Source organism: Poeciliopsis prolifica, unplaced genomic scaffold (genome assembly GCF_027474105.1).
Source record: "Poeciliopsis prolifica strain line A6 unplaced genomic scaffold, Auburn_PproV2 SCAFFOLD036, whole genome shotgun sequence".
Classification (NCBI taxonomy): Eukaryota; Metazoa; Chordata; class Actinopteri; order Cyprinodontiformes; family Poeciliidae; genus Poeciliopsis; species Poeciliopsis prolifica.
The window spans coordinates 410,001-429,349 of record NW_026562411.1 but is presented as its reverse complement, the minus strand read 5'-3'; the positions used below and the strand labels follow the sequence as shown (position 1 = coordinate 429,349).

The window sequence follows — 19,349 nt, the reverse complement described above, 5'->3', positions numbered from 1 at the left end:
AAGATGATTGAAACATTTTAGACTTTTTCTTTTCAGTTTTATGGGGGAGCAGAAAAGGCCCTGCCAGCTACGGTGGCCCTGAGGTGCAAAACACAACAACATTAACAAAAACACAACATTAACAAAAACACAACATTAACAAAAACACAACATTAACAAAAACACAACAACATTAACAAAAACACAACAACATTAACAAAAACACAACAACATTAACAAAAACACAACAACATTAACAAAAACACAACAACATTAACAAAAACACAACATTAACAAAAACACAACATTAACAAAAACACAACATTAACAAAAACACAACAACATTAACAAAAACACAACAACATTAACAAAAACACAACATTAACAAAAACACAACATTAACAAAAACACAACATTAACAAAAACACAACATTAACAAAAACACAACATTAACAAAAACAACATTAACAAAAACACAACATAACAAAAACACAACATTAACAAAAACACAACATTAACAAAAACACAACATTAACAAAAACACAACATTAACAAAAACACAACATTAACAAAAACACAACAACAAAAAAAACCTTGGTATTTTATTCTATGTTGCATGCCTTTGTGTTTTGTGTTTATGATGTAAAGCACTTTGAAATGCCTTGTAGCTGAAATGTGCTATACAAATAAAATTTGATTGATTGATTGATTAACAAAAACACAACAACATTAATGTTTTTGTTAATGTTGTTGTGCTTTGCACCTCAGGGCCACCGTAGCCAGCCCACCGAGTAGCAGCTAATGCTAATGCTAATGTTAGCGTTCACAGTTCACATTTCTGACGGTTTGAAGCTGAAATCTCAAATATAAACAGTCTGGATGTTTTAAAAATCTTTACTGAGACAGAATAAAGACCAATTACCAATAATACATTTCAGCACTCGGTGCAGCGCTGAGGTTCAGCTCCGACATGACGGGAAATAATATTTCATTCATGTTTTAGTGTTTCTGTCGCTGCAGCGCAGGAAGTCGTCTACCGCGGCTGGAACGGAGACGTTTTCAAACTCGACGTCTACAGCGACGAGACGGAGCTGCTGCTGAAAAACTCAACGTTTGTGAGTCAAACTGACAGACAGAAAAAATAACAACAGTCAGCTCTTATTGTGGAGGGCTGGTGGCTCTAACCTGCGGTTAAACTTCCTGTCTTCCACCAATCAGCTCTTTCCAAGAAACAATGAATTTGCTGTTTTATTTCTGGCTGATATTTTTATGCACAGCAGAAAAGATTTTATTTGTTTTTCTGCACAGGCAATGTTTAAGGCTACTAAGTTTGCAGTTTCTCCAGACAAGAAGTTTGTTCTGCTGGGATACGACGTCCAGCCGGTGAGTCTCAGGTCGGTTCATGTTGACAAGTTATGACAACATGATCAGTTATTCCTGATCAGATATTAAAACTTTAAATCAGATAGTAAAACGTTTCCTGTTTCAGTCACTAAACAGATTAATCAGGGAATTAATCTGATGCTATTGATCACTAAGCCTTTGATCTCAGGAAGCCCAGATGATGATGTCACGGCTTTTCATGTCCTTGATTGGTTCCTTCACATCATGTGACTGAACCCTGCTTCTGGCTTCTTAGAATCAGGAAAAAAATATTTAGTGTTTTAATTTGCAGGAACTCAACAGTGTCCCTTTGAAAGGTCAAAGGTCAGGTAATAAGTGAATCTGAGGTCACGATTGGATGTTTGGATGGAGCCGTTTGGGAACAACAACCAATAATAATCCTCCACCGTCAGAACGCAGCTGATTAATGTTTCATTTTAACGTTTAACCTCCGGAGGGAGTTAAAGATGGCCGCCGGGTTCTGGTCCACTAGAACCGATCCGATGTTCTGTAAGCCTCAGAACGCAGCTGGTTGACGTTCCCCTGCTAGAAACTGAACGGACACAATGGAGGGAGGAAGCAGATTGAAGTTTCCTTCAGGAGAAATGAGAGGAAACTTTCTGCTGTTATACTTCAGAAATAAAACGGTTTGTTACTAAAAACACAATAATCTAATAAAACAACAGCTGCTGCTTTATTCTGGTTATTGGAATATTTCTAGTTTGGGTTCATCTGCATTAGCGGGCCTCCTCTGGGCTTTTTGGCAAATTATTATTATTGGTGTATTTAGTTTAAATTTTATTCAATTAATGACACATAATTGGTTATTTATTTAGCCACGGCACTCTTTGCCCTCCATACACCTGATTATTATTAACGTATAAAATGATCAACAGGTCAGGCTTTGGGTTACTGTCTACCAATGTTGCCAAATGAAAAATTCAGATTCAGGCCAAACATTTTCCTCGAATGTCTTGGCAGCATTTGTGATTAGAAAGTTATCTTTGACAATGACTTACCAGATTTAAAGTGAAACCCAGACAGACACGGTTCTGTCTTCACATGCAGGTCCGTCCACCGAGGCTCGGCAAGACTTCACTGTTAATGTTTCCTGCCTGCCCAGATCAATTCTGGTATTGATTCATTGATCCCAGCTGAATAAACAAGAACAACACTGCATAAATGAACTTCGACACAATTATCATCTGAACAAGGTTAATAACCTGGTTATTAACAATAACCTTGTTATTAACAATAACCTTGTTAATAGGTTATTTCACTTCCAGTGTCTCAGGACGGATGCAGATATTGGATCAGTCAGACAATCTCTGCTGCTAATCCTAACCTGACAGTAGAGGGCGCTGGTCCTGCTCTGTGGTTCCTTCACTAGGACACATGATCTACAGCAGTGGAGCCCAGTGGGCCCCTGAGGGCCCATCCTGGTTTAAAGCATGCAGGATGCCGGGCCTTCTGGACCCACTTTGGGAACCGCTGGTCTCCAGAGGAACAGAAAACATCTGAGGACTTCAAAACACAACTTTTATAAACATCTTCAGCTACGCCATAAAAGGAAATGATTATGCAAAAACAATTCTTGATTGTCAAACGTGGGAGATTTGTGTCCAGATTCTGCTGGGTTACAGCCGGAAAGAAACAGGCTGGAGAATTTAACCTGGAACATCAGACCCTGCAGGGGAAGACATTTTGACTCCAGGACCTCAGAATGTAACCGATATGAAGAAATGAAATATAATCATATTTTACACAATGTATGCATGTCTCCACATATATAACAAGTTCACAGAAGGAAACTCTGCTAGTTAACTGTTCTGCAACGCTAACTTATCATTAGCTAACAGTTAGCATTAGCTAATGGTTAGTAATAGCTAAGACTCTAACTGTTAGCATTAGCTCCACACTGCAGTTCCTGCTGATGTTGTTCAGAGTATGGATGATGAAACGTTTCATTCGTGACGACCTTTGATCAACTGGAAAAAGTATTTCTTATAAACTTCATTAATTATTGAGATATTGCCTGAATAGGAAACTTTTGCTCTTAAAACAGTGGAATGAGTTCTTGAATGTGGTCCTGTTAAAGTGTTGCTTGCAGCAGTTTTTCTTCTGAAAGCCCTTTGAAATGTTTGTGTGTTGGTCGAGAACAAAAAGGAAATTCTTTCAGATTTCTGAATTGGCTGTAAAGTTCAGGAGGTTCTGGTTCTGTTTTCTCCCAGATTGCTCAGCTGTTTCTGACCACTGAGCAGAAAACCCAAAATAATCCTGCAGGCATCAGTTTGGACAGCTCAGCCAGGGGCCTTATGGGTCATTTCTTAAAATAATTTTAACTCGTCATAGTTACATTTGAGACGTGACTATAAATTATGAATCTGTGACATTATTTCAAATATCTTGAAAATGTTTTTGATCTGTCAAAATGTAAGAGAACATTTCTTCAATTATTCTCACTTGTCAGAATGTAGAAGCAGAAATCTTATGGCTTCTGTGTTTAGCAGCTGTTGATAGAGCTGATAGTCTGCAGAGGAAAAACTCAGCTGGTTGCTGCCAAGATGGCTGAAGGTCAGAGCGGCACATCGCTTCACCTGGAAACAGGTTGACGCCGTTTAACACAGGTTGACGTCGCCGATGTTGTGTTTGGATTCCAGGTCTACAAGCATTCCTTCCTGGCGTCCTTCCTGATCTACGACCTGTCCACCAGGTGAGCCGCCGCCCTCATGTTGAGCACTGCAGCCGCTCTGGATGCTTCATGTGGTGTGTTCACTGACCAGGGAAGTGTGGGAGCTCAACCCGCCCGAGGTGTCAGACTCCGTCCTGCAGTTCGCCTCGTGGGGCGTTCAGGGCCAGCAGCTGGTGAGACATTCAGGACCGTCTGACACTTTTTATGTTTTTTTTTAAAAAGTCAAGATGCGATGCTGACATAATAAACAATCGAACCTTTTGATTTTAGCAAATGACTGCAATACATCCACCTTATTCCGAGCCTCCCTGAGGCTTTGCATGATTTATAGGTGCGACTTCCGCTGCTAACCGGAATTGCCATTTGTTTAAATGTTAGCAACTTGCTAACCGGCCTTCCACAGGAGTTTAAGGCTAAAATATGTGGAGACTCCAGCTATCACAGTTTACATGTGGCAATATTGTTTACAGCTAATGCAGGGAGGGATGACGACTTGGAGAAATGACTGCAAATAACCCGCACTAGCATAGCTAGCTACCCACACTAGCAGTTAGCTACCTGCAGTAGCATAGTAAGCTACCCACACTAGCAGTTAGCTACCTGCAGTAGCATAGTAAGCTACCCACACTAGCAGTTAGCTACCTGCAGTAGCATAGTTAGCTACCTCCAGTAGCATAGTTAGCTACCTGACTAGCATAGTTAGCTACCCGCACTAGCATAGTTAGCTACCTGCAGTAGCATAGTAAGCTACCCACACTAGCAGTTAGCTACCTGCAGTAGCATAGTTAGCTACCTCCAGTAGCATAGTTAGCTACCTGACTAGCATAGTAAGCTACCCGCACTAGCATAGTTAGCTACCTACAGTAGCATAGTAAGCTACCCACACTAGCAGTTAGCTACCTGCAGTAGCATAGTTAGCTGCCTGCAGTAGCATAGTCAGCTACCCACACTAGCAGTTAGCTACCCGCATTAGCATAGTTAGCTACCCACACTAGCAGTTAGCTACCTGACTAGCATAGTTAACATGTATCTAAAGCAGCTCTAAACATGGAACTCGCTCCGCTGTCCGAGGGCTGCAAAGTCTATGGTGGTAAAGTCTGTGTTGTGCTGATATTAGCGGTTAGCCATTAGCCGGTTCTGAAGAATGAGCGCTGCAGTTCAGTCACAAAGATGAAGAACATCCTCCTCTTCCTCTTGTCCGTGGGATATTTCAGCCCAAAGTGCTGACTGACAGGAGACTAACAACACTAGCTCTTATTTTTCGGTTTAAATGAAGGCACATTTTATCATGAATTAAGCTACGGCGCCCCCAGTTATCAGGGTACGTTATTACAGATTATTAAAACATAATGACCAGCCTGTTTTTCTTTAAAACTACATCTGAATCTCCTCATTATCTGATGCAATAATCTGTTTGTTCTGATATTAATTCCAATTATAAATGATATAAAATGTGGACAAGAAAACAGGGACATTAATGAATATAAGGACTTTCTTTATACATGATGAATGAAAATATATTTTATCCCATTAACAAATGGAAGCATCTTGGCTGCTTCTGATGAATATTTAGATATTTTTAATGTTATTTTTCTCATTTTTAGGTTGTCTTATTTTATGTGTTTTCAAAAATCTGTATTTTTCATTATTTTCCGTAGCGAGCAGCAGAGCAATCAGAGGAGCGGATAATAAAATTAATTAGCAGAAAGCAGCATAAATCAATGTCTGATCCAGCTGCTGTTGGGTCTCATGCAGCTGTTTGTCTCATATTTGCAGTCTGAGCTTCAGAAACGATTCAGACGAGAGAAAAATGGGATTTCTCCAAAGTCAGTGATTCTGTAATCAGAACATTAAACATTTATAAAAAGTTTAAAATCCTTAAAAACTGTTTAAAAAGTTTCAGCAGAAATGAAAACAGCTTTTACCACTTTAACCTGCCTGCTAGAAGATGATATTGATGCGTCTCATAACCTCTCTGATGACCTTTGACCTCTACCTTTGACCTTTTGACCAGGGTGTCTGCTGCATGAATCCTCCAAGTTTCTGAAACCACAGAAACAGACAAGAGTCAGTCGGTGTCTTCCTGTCTGATCAGAGGATAGATATACGGCTGATAGATTTGTGATCGTCTCTGCTTCTCCAGCTCTACGTTTTTGAGAACAACATCTACTACCAGGCCACCAGCCGGAGTTTCTCCTGGAGGCTGACCTCGTCCGGAGAGGAAGCTGCCATTTTCAACGGCATCGCAGACTGGCTTTACGAGGGTAGGACTCACCGGCAGCTGATTGGCTGGGACTACAGCCGGCTCACCTGATTGGCTGAACCATTAGCAGCAGAAATAGGGAAGCGAGTGGCACCAGAACTGTTTCTGTTAATGCATATTAAGGTTAATGTGTTGCTATTAAAGTTATGAACATTTTCACAGGAGATTCCAGGCATTATTGTAACTCCACAAAAGGTTGAGATACACTGAAATCTGAGCTTCTACTGAGGGCTGAAGCTGACAAAATTATTAGATACTGTAGAAATACAGAAATATTTTTAAATGAGTTCCGTCAGAAAATGCAGCAAAGATCACTTAAAAATCAATTCATAAAAAGTTTGAAAGACTGTTTTTATTGCATTAAATCAAAATTTATACAAAGATGTCTGTCTCAATTTATTTATGTTGACTTTTAATTTTCAATCAGATTGAATGCATTTTTTACCTAAATTTCCATAAAATGTATCTGTTTTTATCTGTTTAATTTGGGTTAAGCTAGGTTTTGCTATGCTAGGCCAGTCTAGGCTGTACTAGCTTATGCTACTCGAGGCCAGGCTATGCTATGCTAACTCTGCCCTGTGTGTCCAGAGGAGGTGCTGGACTCCCCGGTGGCCCACTGGTGGTCCCCTGACGGCTCCAGGCTGGCCTACCTCACCATCAACGACTCGCTGGTCCCCAGCATGATGCTGCCTCGCTTCACTGGCTCGCTCTACCCTCGAGGGATGGAGTACCCTTACCCCAAGGTGGGCTCAGACCCAGCTGATGTGTTAGCTTACATCAGGCTGCAGCAACATTTAACATCCCGGAAACTAGTCCAGGAAGAAGATCTGCAGAAGTTGGGAAAGTTTTGTAAACGTCTGACTTTCTGAGTTGGGAAAGTTTTGTAAACGTCTGACTTTCTGAGGCGTTTCATCAGAGCGGTGTGTTTATTTCAGCCTGTCTGAATGAGGATCAGAGAAAACGGTCAGAGCGGCACTCAGGCAGTTATCAGGTTAATCGTCTGTTCTGCCTTCTACCAATAAAACTGCTTCATTAACATAGCTAGCATCAGCTTTACCTCCAGAAGAGCAGGCGCTAGCAGGCCGAGCGGCTCTCCACTGCCAAACAAAAACATGTATTTACCAGGCAGATTCTAATGTTTTGATAAGGAATCATTTCCTCAAAACCTAGAGCAGAAATAAACTCCCATCTTCCCCAGACGGCTGTGGAAACCCTGCTCCTACCGTTACCATCATCTCATTAAGTCCTCTGCTGCCAATGCTAATGCTGCTCCTGTTTGTGTTTCCTACAGATGGGGCAGATCAATCCCAGCGTCAGCCTCCACGTCGTCTCTTTAGACGGCAGCTCCACCTCCACCCAGATCAGGCCTCCTGACAGCCTGGAGAACAGGTCTGACCTTTAACCCCTGCTCCAGACACACAGGACCACTCTAACTGCTACTGGGCTAGCTGTATTAGTGTTAGCTTTGGAGAGGCTGCTGACTAGCTTTCTGAGGTTAGCTTTGCATAGCATTAACATTGGACTGATGAGTGTGTTAGCATGGATAGGCTAACACCTAGCATATCAATACTGGCCATTTTCTGAGTTGTCTTCGTACTCTACTGTCTCCTAACACAGATAGGCTAGCTTTAGCTCTAGCTAGACTGTTATTAGCCCTGGCCAGGCTAGCATCAGCATTAGATATGCTAACATTACAAAGCTACCTGAGATTTGTACTTTATATTATCTGTAGCGTCGTTCATCAGTGACGTTGACATGAACTCAAGCACAAACATGCTTCATCAGGGAGCTGAAGATGGCTTCTGATTGAGCGATTCTAGCTAATGTTTCACAACCTTTAGCATCTTTCATTACAAACTTCCATAGACATGAATACATAGACGCCTCATGGAGCGGGTCGGCCGTTGCTGCTGTACGTCAGCGTCCACCATATTGAATGTTCCAGTACAATATAAGTAACTGTAAGGTATTTTCAGTTAATACCTGTCACTGACACATTCTCTCACACACACCAATACATTTGGTAATGAAATAAATGACTTGGGGCAGCACAGTGGTGCAGTTGGTCGCACTGTTGCCTTGCAGCAAGAAGGTCCTGGGTTCGATTCCCAGAGTCTGCATGTTCTCCCTGTGCATGCTGGGTTCTCTCCGGGTTCTCCGGCTTCCTCCCACAGTCCAAAAACATGACTGTTAGGCTAATTGGTCTTTACAAAACTCTCCCTTGGTGTGAGTGAGTGTGAGTGATTGTGTGTGTGTGTGTGTGTGTGTGTGTGTGTGTGTGTGTGTGGTTGTTTGTCCTGGTTGTTTCTATGTTGCCTTGTGACAGACTGGTGACCTGTCCAGGTGACCCGCCTCTCACCCGGAACGCAGCTGGAGAGGAACCAGCAACTCCCGACCCCAATAGGTGGATGGATAAATGACTAAAGACAGTTTATAACTTTTGATGTGGTTATTTCATTGTTTTGGGGGATTTCTGAACAAAGAGCACAATGTTTCTATTTGGTAGAAATTATTGATAGTTTTTATATTGATATTGATGAACAGACACTTTTACAGTGTTTTATTTTAGAACATATTTACATTATTCCATAATTTAATGTGCATTTAACATTTCAAAACAAGAAAATAAAAACATATTTTCTTGTATTTTGTACTATATTATTTATAAATGACTGATTTATTGACAATGACTTTGATAAATCAGTCATTGTCAAACAAACTACATATTTTTCTTACAATTTTCTGAAAAAAAATTATTACAGTATGTCAACTCTGCTATTGACGGGAGAGTGAAAATAGTTCTAACAGAGTAAATTATTTTTATTTCGTTCCATAAGTTTCTCATCAGCTCTCAGGAGAAAACTATGAAAATGTTAGCTATGCTAACAATCAGGCTACTTCGGGCCAATTTAGCTTCATAGGAAACATTTCTCGGGTGTTGAGAAGCGAGTTTCTGCTCTTTCATCATTACCTGTGAAAGGTGAAGCCAATGAATCCAGTTTGTATCGTGAAACTGTTGAAAGGAGTCCAGATCGCACAGATCGATCTACTGCCACTCACAGTGACAGAACGCAGGACTCACTGCGTTCCGTTGAGTTAGCTACCTGCATTAGGTAGCTAACGGGAGATAGTTCATGTCAACAGACATAAACTATCTCCCGCCGCTCATCACTTCCTCCCGCCGCTCATCACTTCCTCCCGCTCAGCACTTCCTCCCGCTCATCACTTCCTCCCGCTCATCACTTCCTCCCGCTCAGCACTTCCTCCGCTCAGCACTTCCTCCCGCCGCTCAGCACTTCCTCCCGCTCAGCACTTCCTCCCGCTCATCACTTCCTCCCGCTCATCACTTCCTCCCGCTCAGCACTTCCTCCCGCTCAGCACTTCCTCCGCTCATCACTTCCTCCCGCTCAGCACTTCCTCCCGCCGCTCATCACTTCCTCCCGCTCATCACTTCCTCCCGCTCATCACTTCCTCCCGCCGCTCATCACTTCCTCCCGCCGCTCATCACTTCCTCCCGCTCATCACTTCCTCCCGCTCATCACTTCCTCCCGCTCATCACTTCCTCCCGCTCATCACTTCCTCCCGCTCAGCACTTCCTCCCGCTCATCACTTCCTCCCGCCGCTCATCACTTCCTCCCGCCGCTCAGCACTTCCTCCCGCTCAGCACTTCCTCCCGCTCATCACTTCCTCCCGCTCAGCACTTCCTCCCGCCGCTCATCACTTCCTCCCGCTCAGCACTTCCTCCCGCTCATCACTTCCTCCGCTCATCACTATCTCCCGCCGCTCATCACTTCCTCCCGCTCATCACTTCCTCCCGCTCATCACTTCCTCCCGCTCATCACTTCCTCCCGCTCAGCACTTCCTCCCGCTCATCACTTCCTCCCGCCGCTCATCACTTCCTCCCGCCGCTCATCACTTCCTCCCGCTCAGCACTTCCTCCCGCTCATCACTTCCCGCTCAGCACTTCCTCCCGCCGCTCATCACTTCCTCCCGCTCAGCACTTCCTCCCGCTCATCACTTCCTCCCGCTCATCACTACCTCCCGCCGCTCATCACTTCCTCCCGCTCAGCACTTCCTCCCGCCGCTCATCACTTCCTCCCGCTCAGCACTTCCTCCCGCCGCTCATCACTTTCTCCCGCCGCTCATCACTTCCTCCCGCTCATCACTTCCTCCCGCCGCTCATCACTTCCTCCCGCCGCTCATCACTTCCTCCCGCTCAGCACTTCCTCCCGCTCATCACTTCCTCCCGCCGCTCATCACTTCCTCCCGCTCAGCACTTCCTCCCGCTCATCACTTCCTCCCGCTCAGCACTTCCTCCCGCCGCTCAGCACTGAACAGGCGTCTGCGTGTTCATGTCTATGACAAACGTCCAACATGAACTCTCTTATTCTAGACATTAACAACATAGTTTGTGATTTACATGATGATCAGTGCAGGTCCAGATGTGTCCAGTGTCTCTGTCTACAGACCAGCAGCCTGGGATCCACTCTGCTTCTGTTTGCCTCTCTGTGCAGCGATTTCTACGTCACCATGGTGAAATGGGTGACCCGGCAGAACCTGAGCGTCCGTTGGGTCAATCGAGCTCAAAACATGTCGATTCTTTCTCTGTGTGACGCGTCGTCAGGCGCCTGCATGACAGTAGGAAGCCTAACGCTCACCAGTCACCCAGGAAGGACAAACATGGAGCTCCAGTGACCCGACTTCTTGTCCTTTCCCCAGAAACACGTGATGACATCAGAGGCGTGGCTGGACCGGCAGGTCAGGGTTCTGGGTGGTTCTGCTCCTCTTAGCCGGGTTTTAATGCTGCATGTTGATGAATCAGCAGCTGGATGTGGATCTTTCCTGTTCCTGAACAGATTCTTGCTTCAGAAAGGATCCAGTCTGAACATTATCTGGATCACCAAACTGGTTTCAAAACTGAACCAGGACCAGAACTTTCTGAACACCAGTAAAACCAGGCCTCAATGTTGTTAGCCCTAAAGCGCTAACTATTAACAGTAGTTATTGGTAATTGGGGGGGAAAGGAGAGGAAGTTGAACTGCTGCATAAACAGATTTTCAAAATAAGAGCATGAATATAAACATCCATCTACACAGAATCCCAAAACCTCAACAAAGATGGCCGACTTTATCCAACAGAAACAAACTAAATAAGAGAGACTGACAATTTACTTGGAACCAGAACAGAACCAGAACCAGGCTGACTCTCTCTGACCTCCCAGAACCAGGATCCGCTGTTCTCCAGAGACTGCTCCACGTTCTTCATCACCGCCGCCCAGCGTGATGACGGCGATGGCGTCTTCAGTCACATCGTCATGATCTCCAGCCAGGTAGATCCAGAGCCCCCTGCTGCCCCGGAGGAGCTCTGCAGGGTTAGCATGTGATAGCTCGCCGTGCTATGAGTGCTAACACTGCTCTCTGTTCTCAGTCTGACGGGGAAAAGGTCAAAGTTCAGCAGCTGACCTCTGGAAGCTGGGACGTCTCTGAGGTCCTGTCCTACGACGAGAACTCCAGATCAGTGTGAGGTTCTGATTTCAAATTTAAATGACTTCAGATGAATTGTTCTGATTTATTTACAGCTGCAGCTTTTCTCTTATTAGTAATATCAGAAGTAAATATCCCATGTAATTATTCAACCATATGATTTCTTCTGCTTGGCAGATATTTCCTGAGTTCAGAGGAAGGATCAACTCAGCAGCACCTGTACAGGTTGGTACAGGATCCGGTCCAGGGTTTAACCTGTTCCAGCCCAGAGGTTACACTGATCCGGTCCAGGGTTTAACTTGATCCAGTCCAGGGTTTAACCTGATCCAGTCCAGAAGTTAAACTGATCCGGTCCAGAGTTTAACCTGATCCAGTCCAGAGGTTACACTGATCCGGTCCAGAGTTTAACCTGATCCAGTCCAGAAGTTAAACTGATCCGGCCCAGAGTTTAACCTGTTACAGTCCAGAGGTTACACTGATCCGGTCCAGGGTTTAACCTGTTCCAGTCCAGAGGTTACACTGATCCGGTCCAGAGTTTAACCTGATCCAGTCCAGAAGTTAAACTGATCCGGCCCAGAGTTTAACCTGTTCCAGTCCAGAGGTTACACTGATCCGGTCCAGGGTTTAACTTGATCCAGTCCAGGGTTTAACCTGATCCAGTCCAGAAGTTAAACTGATCCGGTCCAGAGTTTAACCTGATCCAGTCCAGAGGTTACACTCATCCGGTCCAGAGTTTAACCTGTTCCAGCCCAGAGGTTAAACTGATCCGGTCCAGAGTTTATCCTGATCCAGCCCAGAGGTTAAACTGATCCGGTCCAGAGTTTAACCTGTTACAGTCCAGAGGTTACACTCATCCGGTCCAGAGTTTATCCTGATCCAGCCCAGAGGTTAAACTGATCCGGTCCAGAGTTTATCCTGATCCAGCCCTGGTTTTAACCTGATCCAGTCCACAATTGAATTCCAGGATTTCTTCTGCTCTATTGACTTTTATCTATAGGAGCATTAAACTGAGGAGGATAAAACTGTAAACTTACAGTTGTTTCCTGTGATTAGCATCAACTTCAGTGTGTGAACTTGAGAGAGGTGGATGTTGACCTTTGCTCTGCTCCCTCAGGCTCTCTGTGCGGAATGGTTTCCATAAAGAATGTCTGAGCTGCTCTCTGTTCAGACCTGAATGCAACTTCTACCAGGCCGCCATCGCTCCGGACAACCAGCATGTTCTGCTCAGCTGTACAGGTAAAACCTGGCAACCTGCAAACCTGCTTCTGTCCCACTGTAAACCAGCAGGGCTGCTCGTGTATACAGGTTTATTTTTCTTTAAATGTTTTTATTCTTTATTTACGCTAAAGGTTTTCAGTAAGCTGAAATGCTAAATAAAAAGCTAGCTCTGCTGTTAGCGCATTAGCATTATCCATAGAAAATTTGGGGAAAAACGAGGCAGCTTCATAAAAAGCTCTAAATTTCAGCAGTTAAATTGTTCATGAAATGTAGAAAAATTCCTTTTAATTTTTAAACTTGTTTTAATGTGAAAAGTTTAAATAATCCTGGACTGCAGGTCATGATTGCAGAACAGGAAAGCTGTGAACTAATGTGATCGTAACTCAGAGACGTGAAGAATGAATATCAGGAAAAATTAAAGACAATCAACTTTCCTACTGGTGTCCCCTGCAGGTCCAGGGATTCCTCAGACGTCCGTCCACCGGCTGGACGACCTGAGCAGTGAGTTCCCTCAGGTCATTGAGAGGTCACCAGGTGTTTCTCTGGTTCTCTAATTTGGGATTACAGATGTAGATCTGCAAGACTCCAACCTGCCTCACAGGAGAAAAGTTGCAATCAGTCTGACATCATTTCCTCCGCCGCTCATCACTTCCTCCCGCTGCTCATCACTTCCTCCCGCCGTTCATCATTTTCTCCCGCCGTTCATCACTTCCTCCAGCCGCTCATCACTTCCTCCAGCCGCTCATCACTTCCTCCCGCCGTTCATCACTTCCTCCCGCCGCTCATCATTTCCTCCCGCCGCTCATCACTTCCTCCTGCCGTTCTCATAATTTCCTCCCGCCGCTCATCACTTCCTCCCACCGCTCATCACTTCCTCCCGCCGTTCATCATTTCCTCCCGCCGTTCATCATTTCCTCCTGCCGTTCTCATAATTTCCTCCCGCCGCTCATCACTTCCTCCCACCGCTCATCACTTCCTCCAGCCGCTCATCACTTCCTCCAGCCGCTCATCACTTCCTCCCCCCGTTCATCACTTCCTCCCGCCGCTCATCATTTCCTCCCGCCGCTCATCATTTCCTCCTGCCGTTCTCATAATTTCCTCCCGCCGCTCATCACTTCCTCCCACCGCTCATCACTTCCTCCCGCCGTTCATCATTTCCTCCCGCCGTTCATCACTTCCTCCCGCCGTTCATCACTTCCTCCCGCCGTTCATCATTTCCTCCCGCCGTTCATCATTTCCTCCCGCCGTTCATCACTTCCTCCCGCCGCTCATCACTTCCTCCCGCCGCTCATCACTTCCTCCCGCCGTTTCATCACTTCCTCCCACCGCTCATCACTTCCTCCCGCCGTTCATCATTTCCTCCCGCCGCTCATCATTTCCTCCTGTTGTTCTCATCACTTCCTCCCACCGCTCATCACTTCCTCCCGCCGTTCATCATTTCCTCCCGCCGTTCATCACTTCCTCCCGCCGCTCATCATTTCCTCCTGTTGTTCTCATCACTTCCTCCCACCGCTCATCACTTCCTCCCGCCGCTCATCATTTCCTCCCGCCGCTCATCACTTCCTCCCGCCGCTCATCATTTCCTCCTGTTGTTCTCATCACTTCCTCCCGCCGTTCATCATTTCCTCCCGCCGTTCATCACTTCCTCCCACCTCTCATCACTTCCTCCCGCCGTTCTCATCACTTCCTCCCACCGCTCATCACTTCCTCCCGCCGCTCATCATTTCCTCCTGTTGTTCTCATCACTTCCTCCCACCGCTCATCACTTCCTCCCGCCGTTCATCATTTCCTCCCGCCGTTCATCACTTCCTCCCACCTCTCATCACTTCCTCCCGCCGTTCATCATTTCCTCCCGCCGTTCATCACTTCCTCCCGCCGTTCTCATCACTTCCTCCCGCCGCTCATCATTTCCTCCCGCCGTTCATCACTTCCTCCCGCCGCTCATCACTTCCTCCCGCCGCTCATCATTTCCTCCCGCCGTTCATCACTTCCTCCCGCCGTTCATCACTTCCTCCCGCCGTTCATCACTTCCTCCCGCCATTCATCACTTCCTCCCGCCGTTCATCACTTCCTCCCGCCGCTCATCACTTCCTCCCTCCGTTCATCACTTCCTCCCGCCATTCATCACTTCCTCCCGCCGTTCATCACTTCCTCCCGCCGCTCTCATCATTTCCTCCCGCCGTTCATCATTTCCTCCCGCCGTTCATCACTTCCTCCCTCCGTTCATCACTTCCTCCCTCCGCTCTCATGTCTTCTTCCTGCTGCTCTCATCACTTCCTGCCGCCGCTCCCAACTCCATGTCGGAAACATCAGAGCAGCCACTTGTCATGTTGCTGGAAGTTTTTTCCACTGATTGATCTTGACTCTCTGATCCTCGGCAGAATTTACAACTCTGGAAAGAAACGCAGAGCTGAGACGGGTTCTGACTAACAGAACGGTACCGAGGACGGACCGGAGAACCATACAGATAAATAACTCTGGTGAGAACCCAGACCAGCACTCAGCAGAACCATCAGAACCGTCTTTAGGTGTACTTTGTCAGAGGTCGTCTCTCTGCTCCTTTTGCAGGATTGGTTCTGGAGCTGCTGGTTCCGTCGGACCTGGACGAATCGACAGAGCATCCGCTGTTACTCCTGCTGTACATCCGTCACTTCGTTCACACATCTAAATATAAAAACTAGTGAAACTCTTTTGAAAACTTTCAAATATAACTATGAATTTGCCTCCAGCAGTGGTGGGCTCACCTCTGCTAATCCGCTAATAGCAGAGCTAATTTTTAGCTTAGTGCTAATTTAAAACACTTCGCGCACTTAGCTTTCTCTAAAGTAATCTTTCTGGATTATTTCTGAATCTGTAATCTCTGTGTCTGTTTTGTAAACTTTCAGTTGAAATGAAGTTAATTATGTTGCTGTTGAATTTTTCTGTTGAACGTGTTTGTGTGTAGAGACAGCGCCCCTGGTGGCCGGGTGGTGAGCGAGCGTTTTTCTCTGGGCTGGGAGTCGGTTCTGGTCAGCTCTGATGGGGTCGTGGTCGCCCGTGTGGACGGGCGGGGCAGCGCCGGCCGGGGTCAGGACGTCCTGCAGGCCATCTACCAGAACCTGGGGCAGGTGGACGTTCAGGACCAGATCGCGGCGCTGCGGTAGGTTCTGCCGCCTGAACGGGCCGGATCTCTGCTAGCTAATCACAAATAGCACGCTAATGCTAATTAGTTGTTATCCACAGAGGACAAGTCAAAGTTTGATGAAAGCATCTGGAGTTTTTCAGCCTGACGATATAATGACTTGTTTTCTGGTTTTTATTGTAAAAATTGATCTTTAAGATCTTTAAGTCCTTCTTGCCTGAATTTATGATTATTAAGAAAATAAAATTTGAACAAACATGGCTTGTTCCTTTTAATGCAGCTCAAATAAAACATCAATGTTGGTATTTAGGATTCAAACAATCAAATTTGATTCTAACTCTGACCACCAGATGGCAGCCAAGTGCTTCAGAATGATCCTTGGTCTGTGTAGAATATGCATCAACAGTCATTTGTGGTTCTACATAAAACAGCCAAGCTGTTTGGGATTTTTACTCAAGTTTACAACATTAATCTCCAAGAGTTTGATGAAACATAAATTAAAAACTAACATTCAGGAAGTAAAACCATGCTGGATGTTTCACAGACACAATGCAACGTTTCTGTCACACTTGGATAAAACTGTGTGAAAAGATTTTAAATCAATTCATTTTGCATTAATTTGTAGATCATCGGTCTGAAAATGAGTCATTTGTGCAGGAGAGAAAGTTTATGGCGCCCATAAAGATCCCATTTTATAAATGTGAATTGTCAATGTCCCGTTTCCCTGGGGAATAAAGACGGTGTGACACCGAGGAACATTGCTTCCAGTCACCCTTAAAAACTAGAAAGACAAGAGAACAAAGGAGACGGTGTGAATCGGATTGTTTGTCTAACTGATCTCATTCTAACCTGACAGCCGTCTGATGAAGCTTCCCTACATCGACCGCAGCCGAGTGGGAGTTTATGGAAAGGTGACAAACCTGCTGCTGCTTCAGATCCATTTACTCATGTTTTAGGCCACATTCATGTGAATGTGATATTTTTGTGTCTCCAGGCGTATGGAGGCTTCCTGTCGTCTGTCCTCCTCCTGACCTTCAGCTCGGTGATTAAATGCGGTGTCGCTGTGGCTCCAGTTACCAACTGGAAACTCTGTGGTGAGCAAACCATCAGTCCCAGTAACAGAACCAAAATAATCAAAAACAAATAATGAACTGAGCTCTCCTGGTTCTGTTGGACCGACCCAGGATCTGCCGGTTCTGAGCGATTTTTTGGTTTTCCTGTGAAGGCGGATCTGAACTACCAGGTAGGAAGAGCAGATGGCACTTCCTGTTTGTCCTCCAGCTGCAGGTTAAAGGGAACTGGTGCTTCCTGCAGGCTAACATGCTAACTGTTTCTCTCTGCCAGCTGTCCAGTCTGATCCGGGACTCCTCAGGGCCCGGTCCCCGGGACTTCCTGATTGTCCACGGCACGGCCGATGGTGAGCAAAGCTCTGTCCTGTTCACCCCTCTGAACTCAGGAACTGACTCATGAACATGAACAGTTCTTTTCAGTGTTCTAATTCCATCAGAACTTTTGCTATGTGGGTTTTGGAGCAGCTGGAGGTTTTTAATGGGTTTACTGGTTTTGTCCCAGTTCAGCGCTGTAGGATTAGAGCCATGGATCGATCCAGGATCTCCTGTTGCTAGGAGACGACAGCAGGAAGCCATAGAAATCTGTTTATTATGGGGTGGAAATAACGTTTTATCAGATGTTCTCTCTTATTATGGATTTTATGCAGAGACAGAAATGATTTTTTTCTCTATTATTCAGTGATTAATGTTTTTATATACCTGATTAAAATATTTTACTTACTACTTATCAATAAGCAGGATATTCAGTTACTAATGGAATCCTCTTGTGCGCCATATTTTCTTTGAGAGTATTTATTAGTTATTTATATTTATTTGGATATGTATTTATTATGTTTTATGTTCTGATTTTACATGTCGGACAGCGGTGGATGGGCCGGGTCCCTTCCACTGTATCATATTTATTTAGAATAAACTCTAAGACAGCCAGTGGGTTGCAGCTGCTCATCATGTCTGTGGTACCGGCGCCAGACCCAGCAGAATCTGAGCCGGGACCCGGCGGTCCACAGGCAGACGGATCCATTCAAGATCCGTGGATCACAATGTTGATACAACGTTACTCTGGCAAGAGCTTGTTTAGTCCGACACACACTTTCAATTAAAGAAAAGCAAATAACAATAAAATTCAAATCCAATCAACATCTAGAGTCTCCACAAAGAAATAAAACAACACAGTACCAAAAAATGAAGAAAATCCAATCCTAAATGAACATAACCAAACTGAATAAAACAGTCCATCTACAACACTCAGAAAACACCAACATTATAGTTCTAACCAAGGTTACAAAGGAGATCCTCCCCACCACAAATAAATACACTTTTATGAGAAATAAAAATACTATGCTACCCAAATACAAACACAACATTCACTAATCAAGCGATTTAAATAAATCCAAAATCCCACTTAGGCTCCAACAACAAAAAGCCACATGTCGACAGATCAATGCTAATATAAAACTGTCCAAGTTACACATGTAGCCGGGCATCTTGCCCGCTGCGCGCTCTCTTCCTCTTGCCCATATAAGGAAGACGTTGTGACAGAGCGCAGCTGGTCCGTAGGGAGACAGGTGATCAGCATTTCCATCTAAAAGCAGGTGGACGGCTGAGGGGATGGGATCCCAGGCTGATGATTGGTGCAGAGGGAGCAATACTTCTAGAGAGGGACGTTGGAGCGGTTACCTTTCCAGAAGGTTGGCCTGCGACTGTTTCAGTTTGAGGTTTCGCTTAGAATGTCTTTTTTTGGGTAGTTATTATTGATCCATAGCATATTTGGTGTTGTCAAAGGAAGAGGAGTTTGTACTGTCCAGCCGTCTGGCTTGTTTTAAACAGATCCCGTGTGTTTTATTTTAGATTGACGAGAGGAAGGGGAGTTTTTCTCTTCTTTATTCGCCAGGAACTTTTGTGTGTGTTTTTGTTGGGGAACTCAGGGCTGCATTTAGCTATGTTTGTGTTTTCCTTATTATTATTATTCCTCCCCCAAGCAGCCTAACTATATTTATTTGGGTTTTAACAGGTTTTTTTTCCAGCTGTAAGGTTTCCAGGGCCAGCTTCGACTCCTCGTTTTAGCGTGGTCATTTTCTACAATAAAATAAACTGACTATTTATGCCCATATGCTTTTCTGAGCTCAATAAACTGTATCTC

General features: G+C 45.0%; 1 protein-coding gene across 3 annotated transcripts in view; it reads left to right on the top strand.

The window, feature by feature from the left end:
• The window catches only part of LOC129374596 (inactive dipeptidyl peptidase 10-like), a 33,794-nt gene that overhangs the window by 10,582 nt on the left and 3,863 nt on the right, over positions 1-19,349 (top strand). For 2 of the 3 annotated variants that reach the window (XM_055053105.1, XM_055053106.1), the window contains exons 4-24: positions 1,000-1,094; positions 1,288-1,362; positions 4,023-4,075; positions 4,146-4,227; positions 6,198-6,318; positions 6,906-7,060; positions 7,609-7,706; positions 10,832-10,955; positions 11,037-11,075; positions 11,539-11,646; positions 11,745-11,836; positions 11,978-12,025; positions 12,915-13,036; positions 13,472-13,519; positions 15,400-15,498; positions 15,587-15,656; positions 15,963-16,157; positions 16,996-17,050; positions 17,134-17,233; positions 17,324-17,382; positions 17,484-17,556. In XM_055053105.1, the coding sequence (XP_054909080.1) occupies positions 1,000-1,094; positions 1,288-1,362; positions 4,023-4,075; positions 4,146-4,227; positions 6,198-6,318; positions 6,906-7,060; positions 7,609-7,706; positions 10,832-10,955; positions 11,037-11,075; positions 11,539-11,646; positions 11,745-11,836; positions 11,978-12,025; positions 12,915-13,036; positions 13,472-13,519; positions 15,400-15,498; positions 15,587-15,656; positions 15,963-16,157; positions 16,996-17,050; positions 17,134-17,233; positions 17,324-17,382; positions 17,484-17,556 (1,911 nt within the window). Of the gene's footprint in view, positions 1-982; positions 1,095-1,287; positions 1,363-4,022; positions 4,076-4,145; positions 4,228-6,197; positions 6,319-6,905; positions 7,061-7,608; positions 7,707-10,831; positions 10,956-11,036; positions 11,076-11,538; positions 11,647-11,744; positions 11,837-11,977; positions 12,026-12,914; positions 13,037-13,471; positions 13,520-15,399; positions 15,499-15,586; positions 15,657-15,962; positions 16,158-16,995; positions 17,051-17,133; positions 17,234-17,323; positions 17,383-17,483; positions 17,557-19,349 lie in introns of all 3 variants that reach the window. The other variant, XM_055053107.1, reaches the window with a different exon arrangement.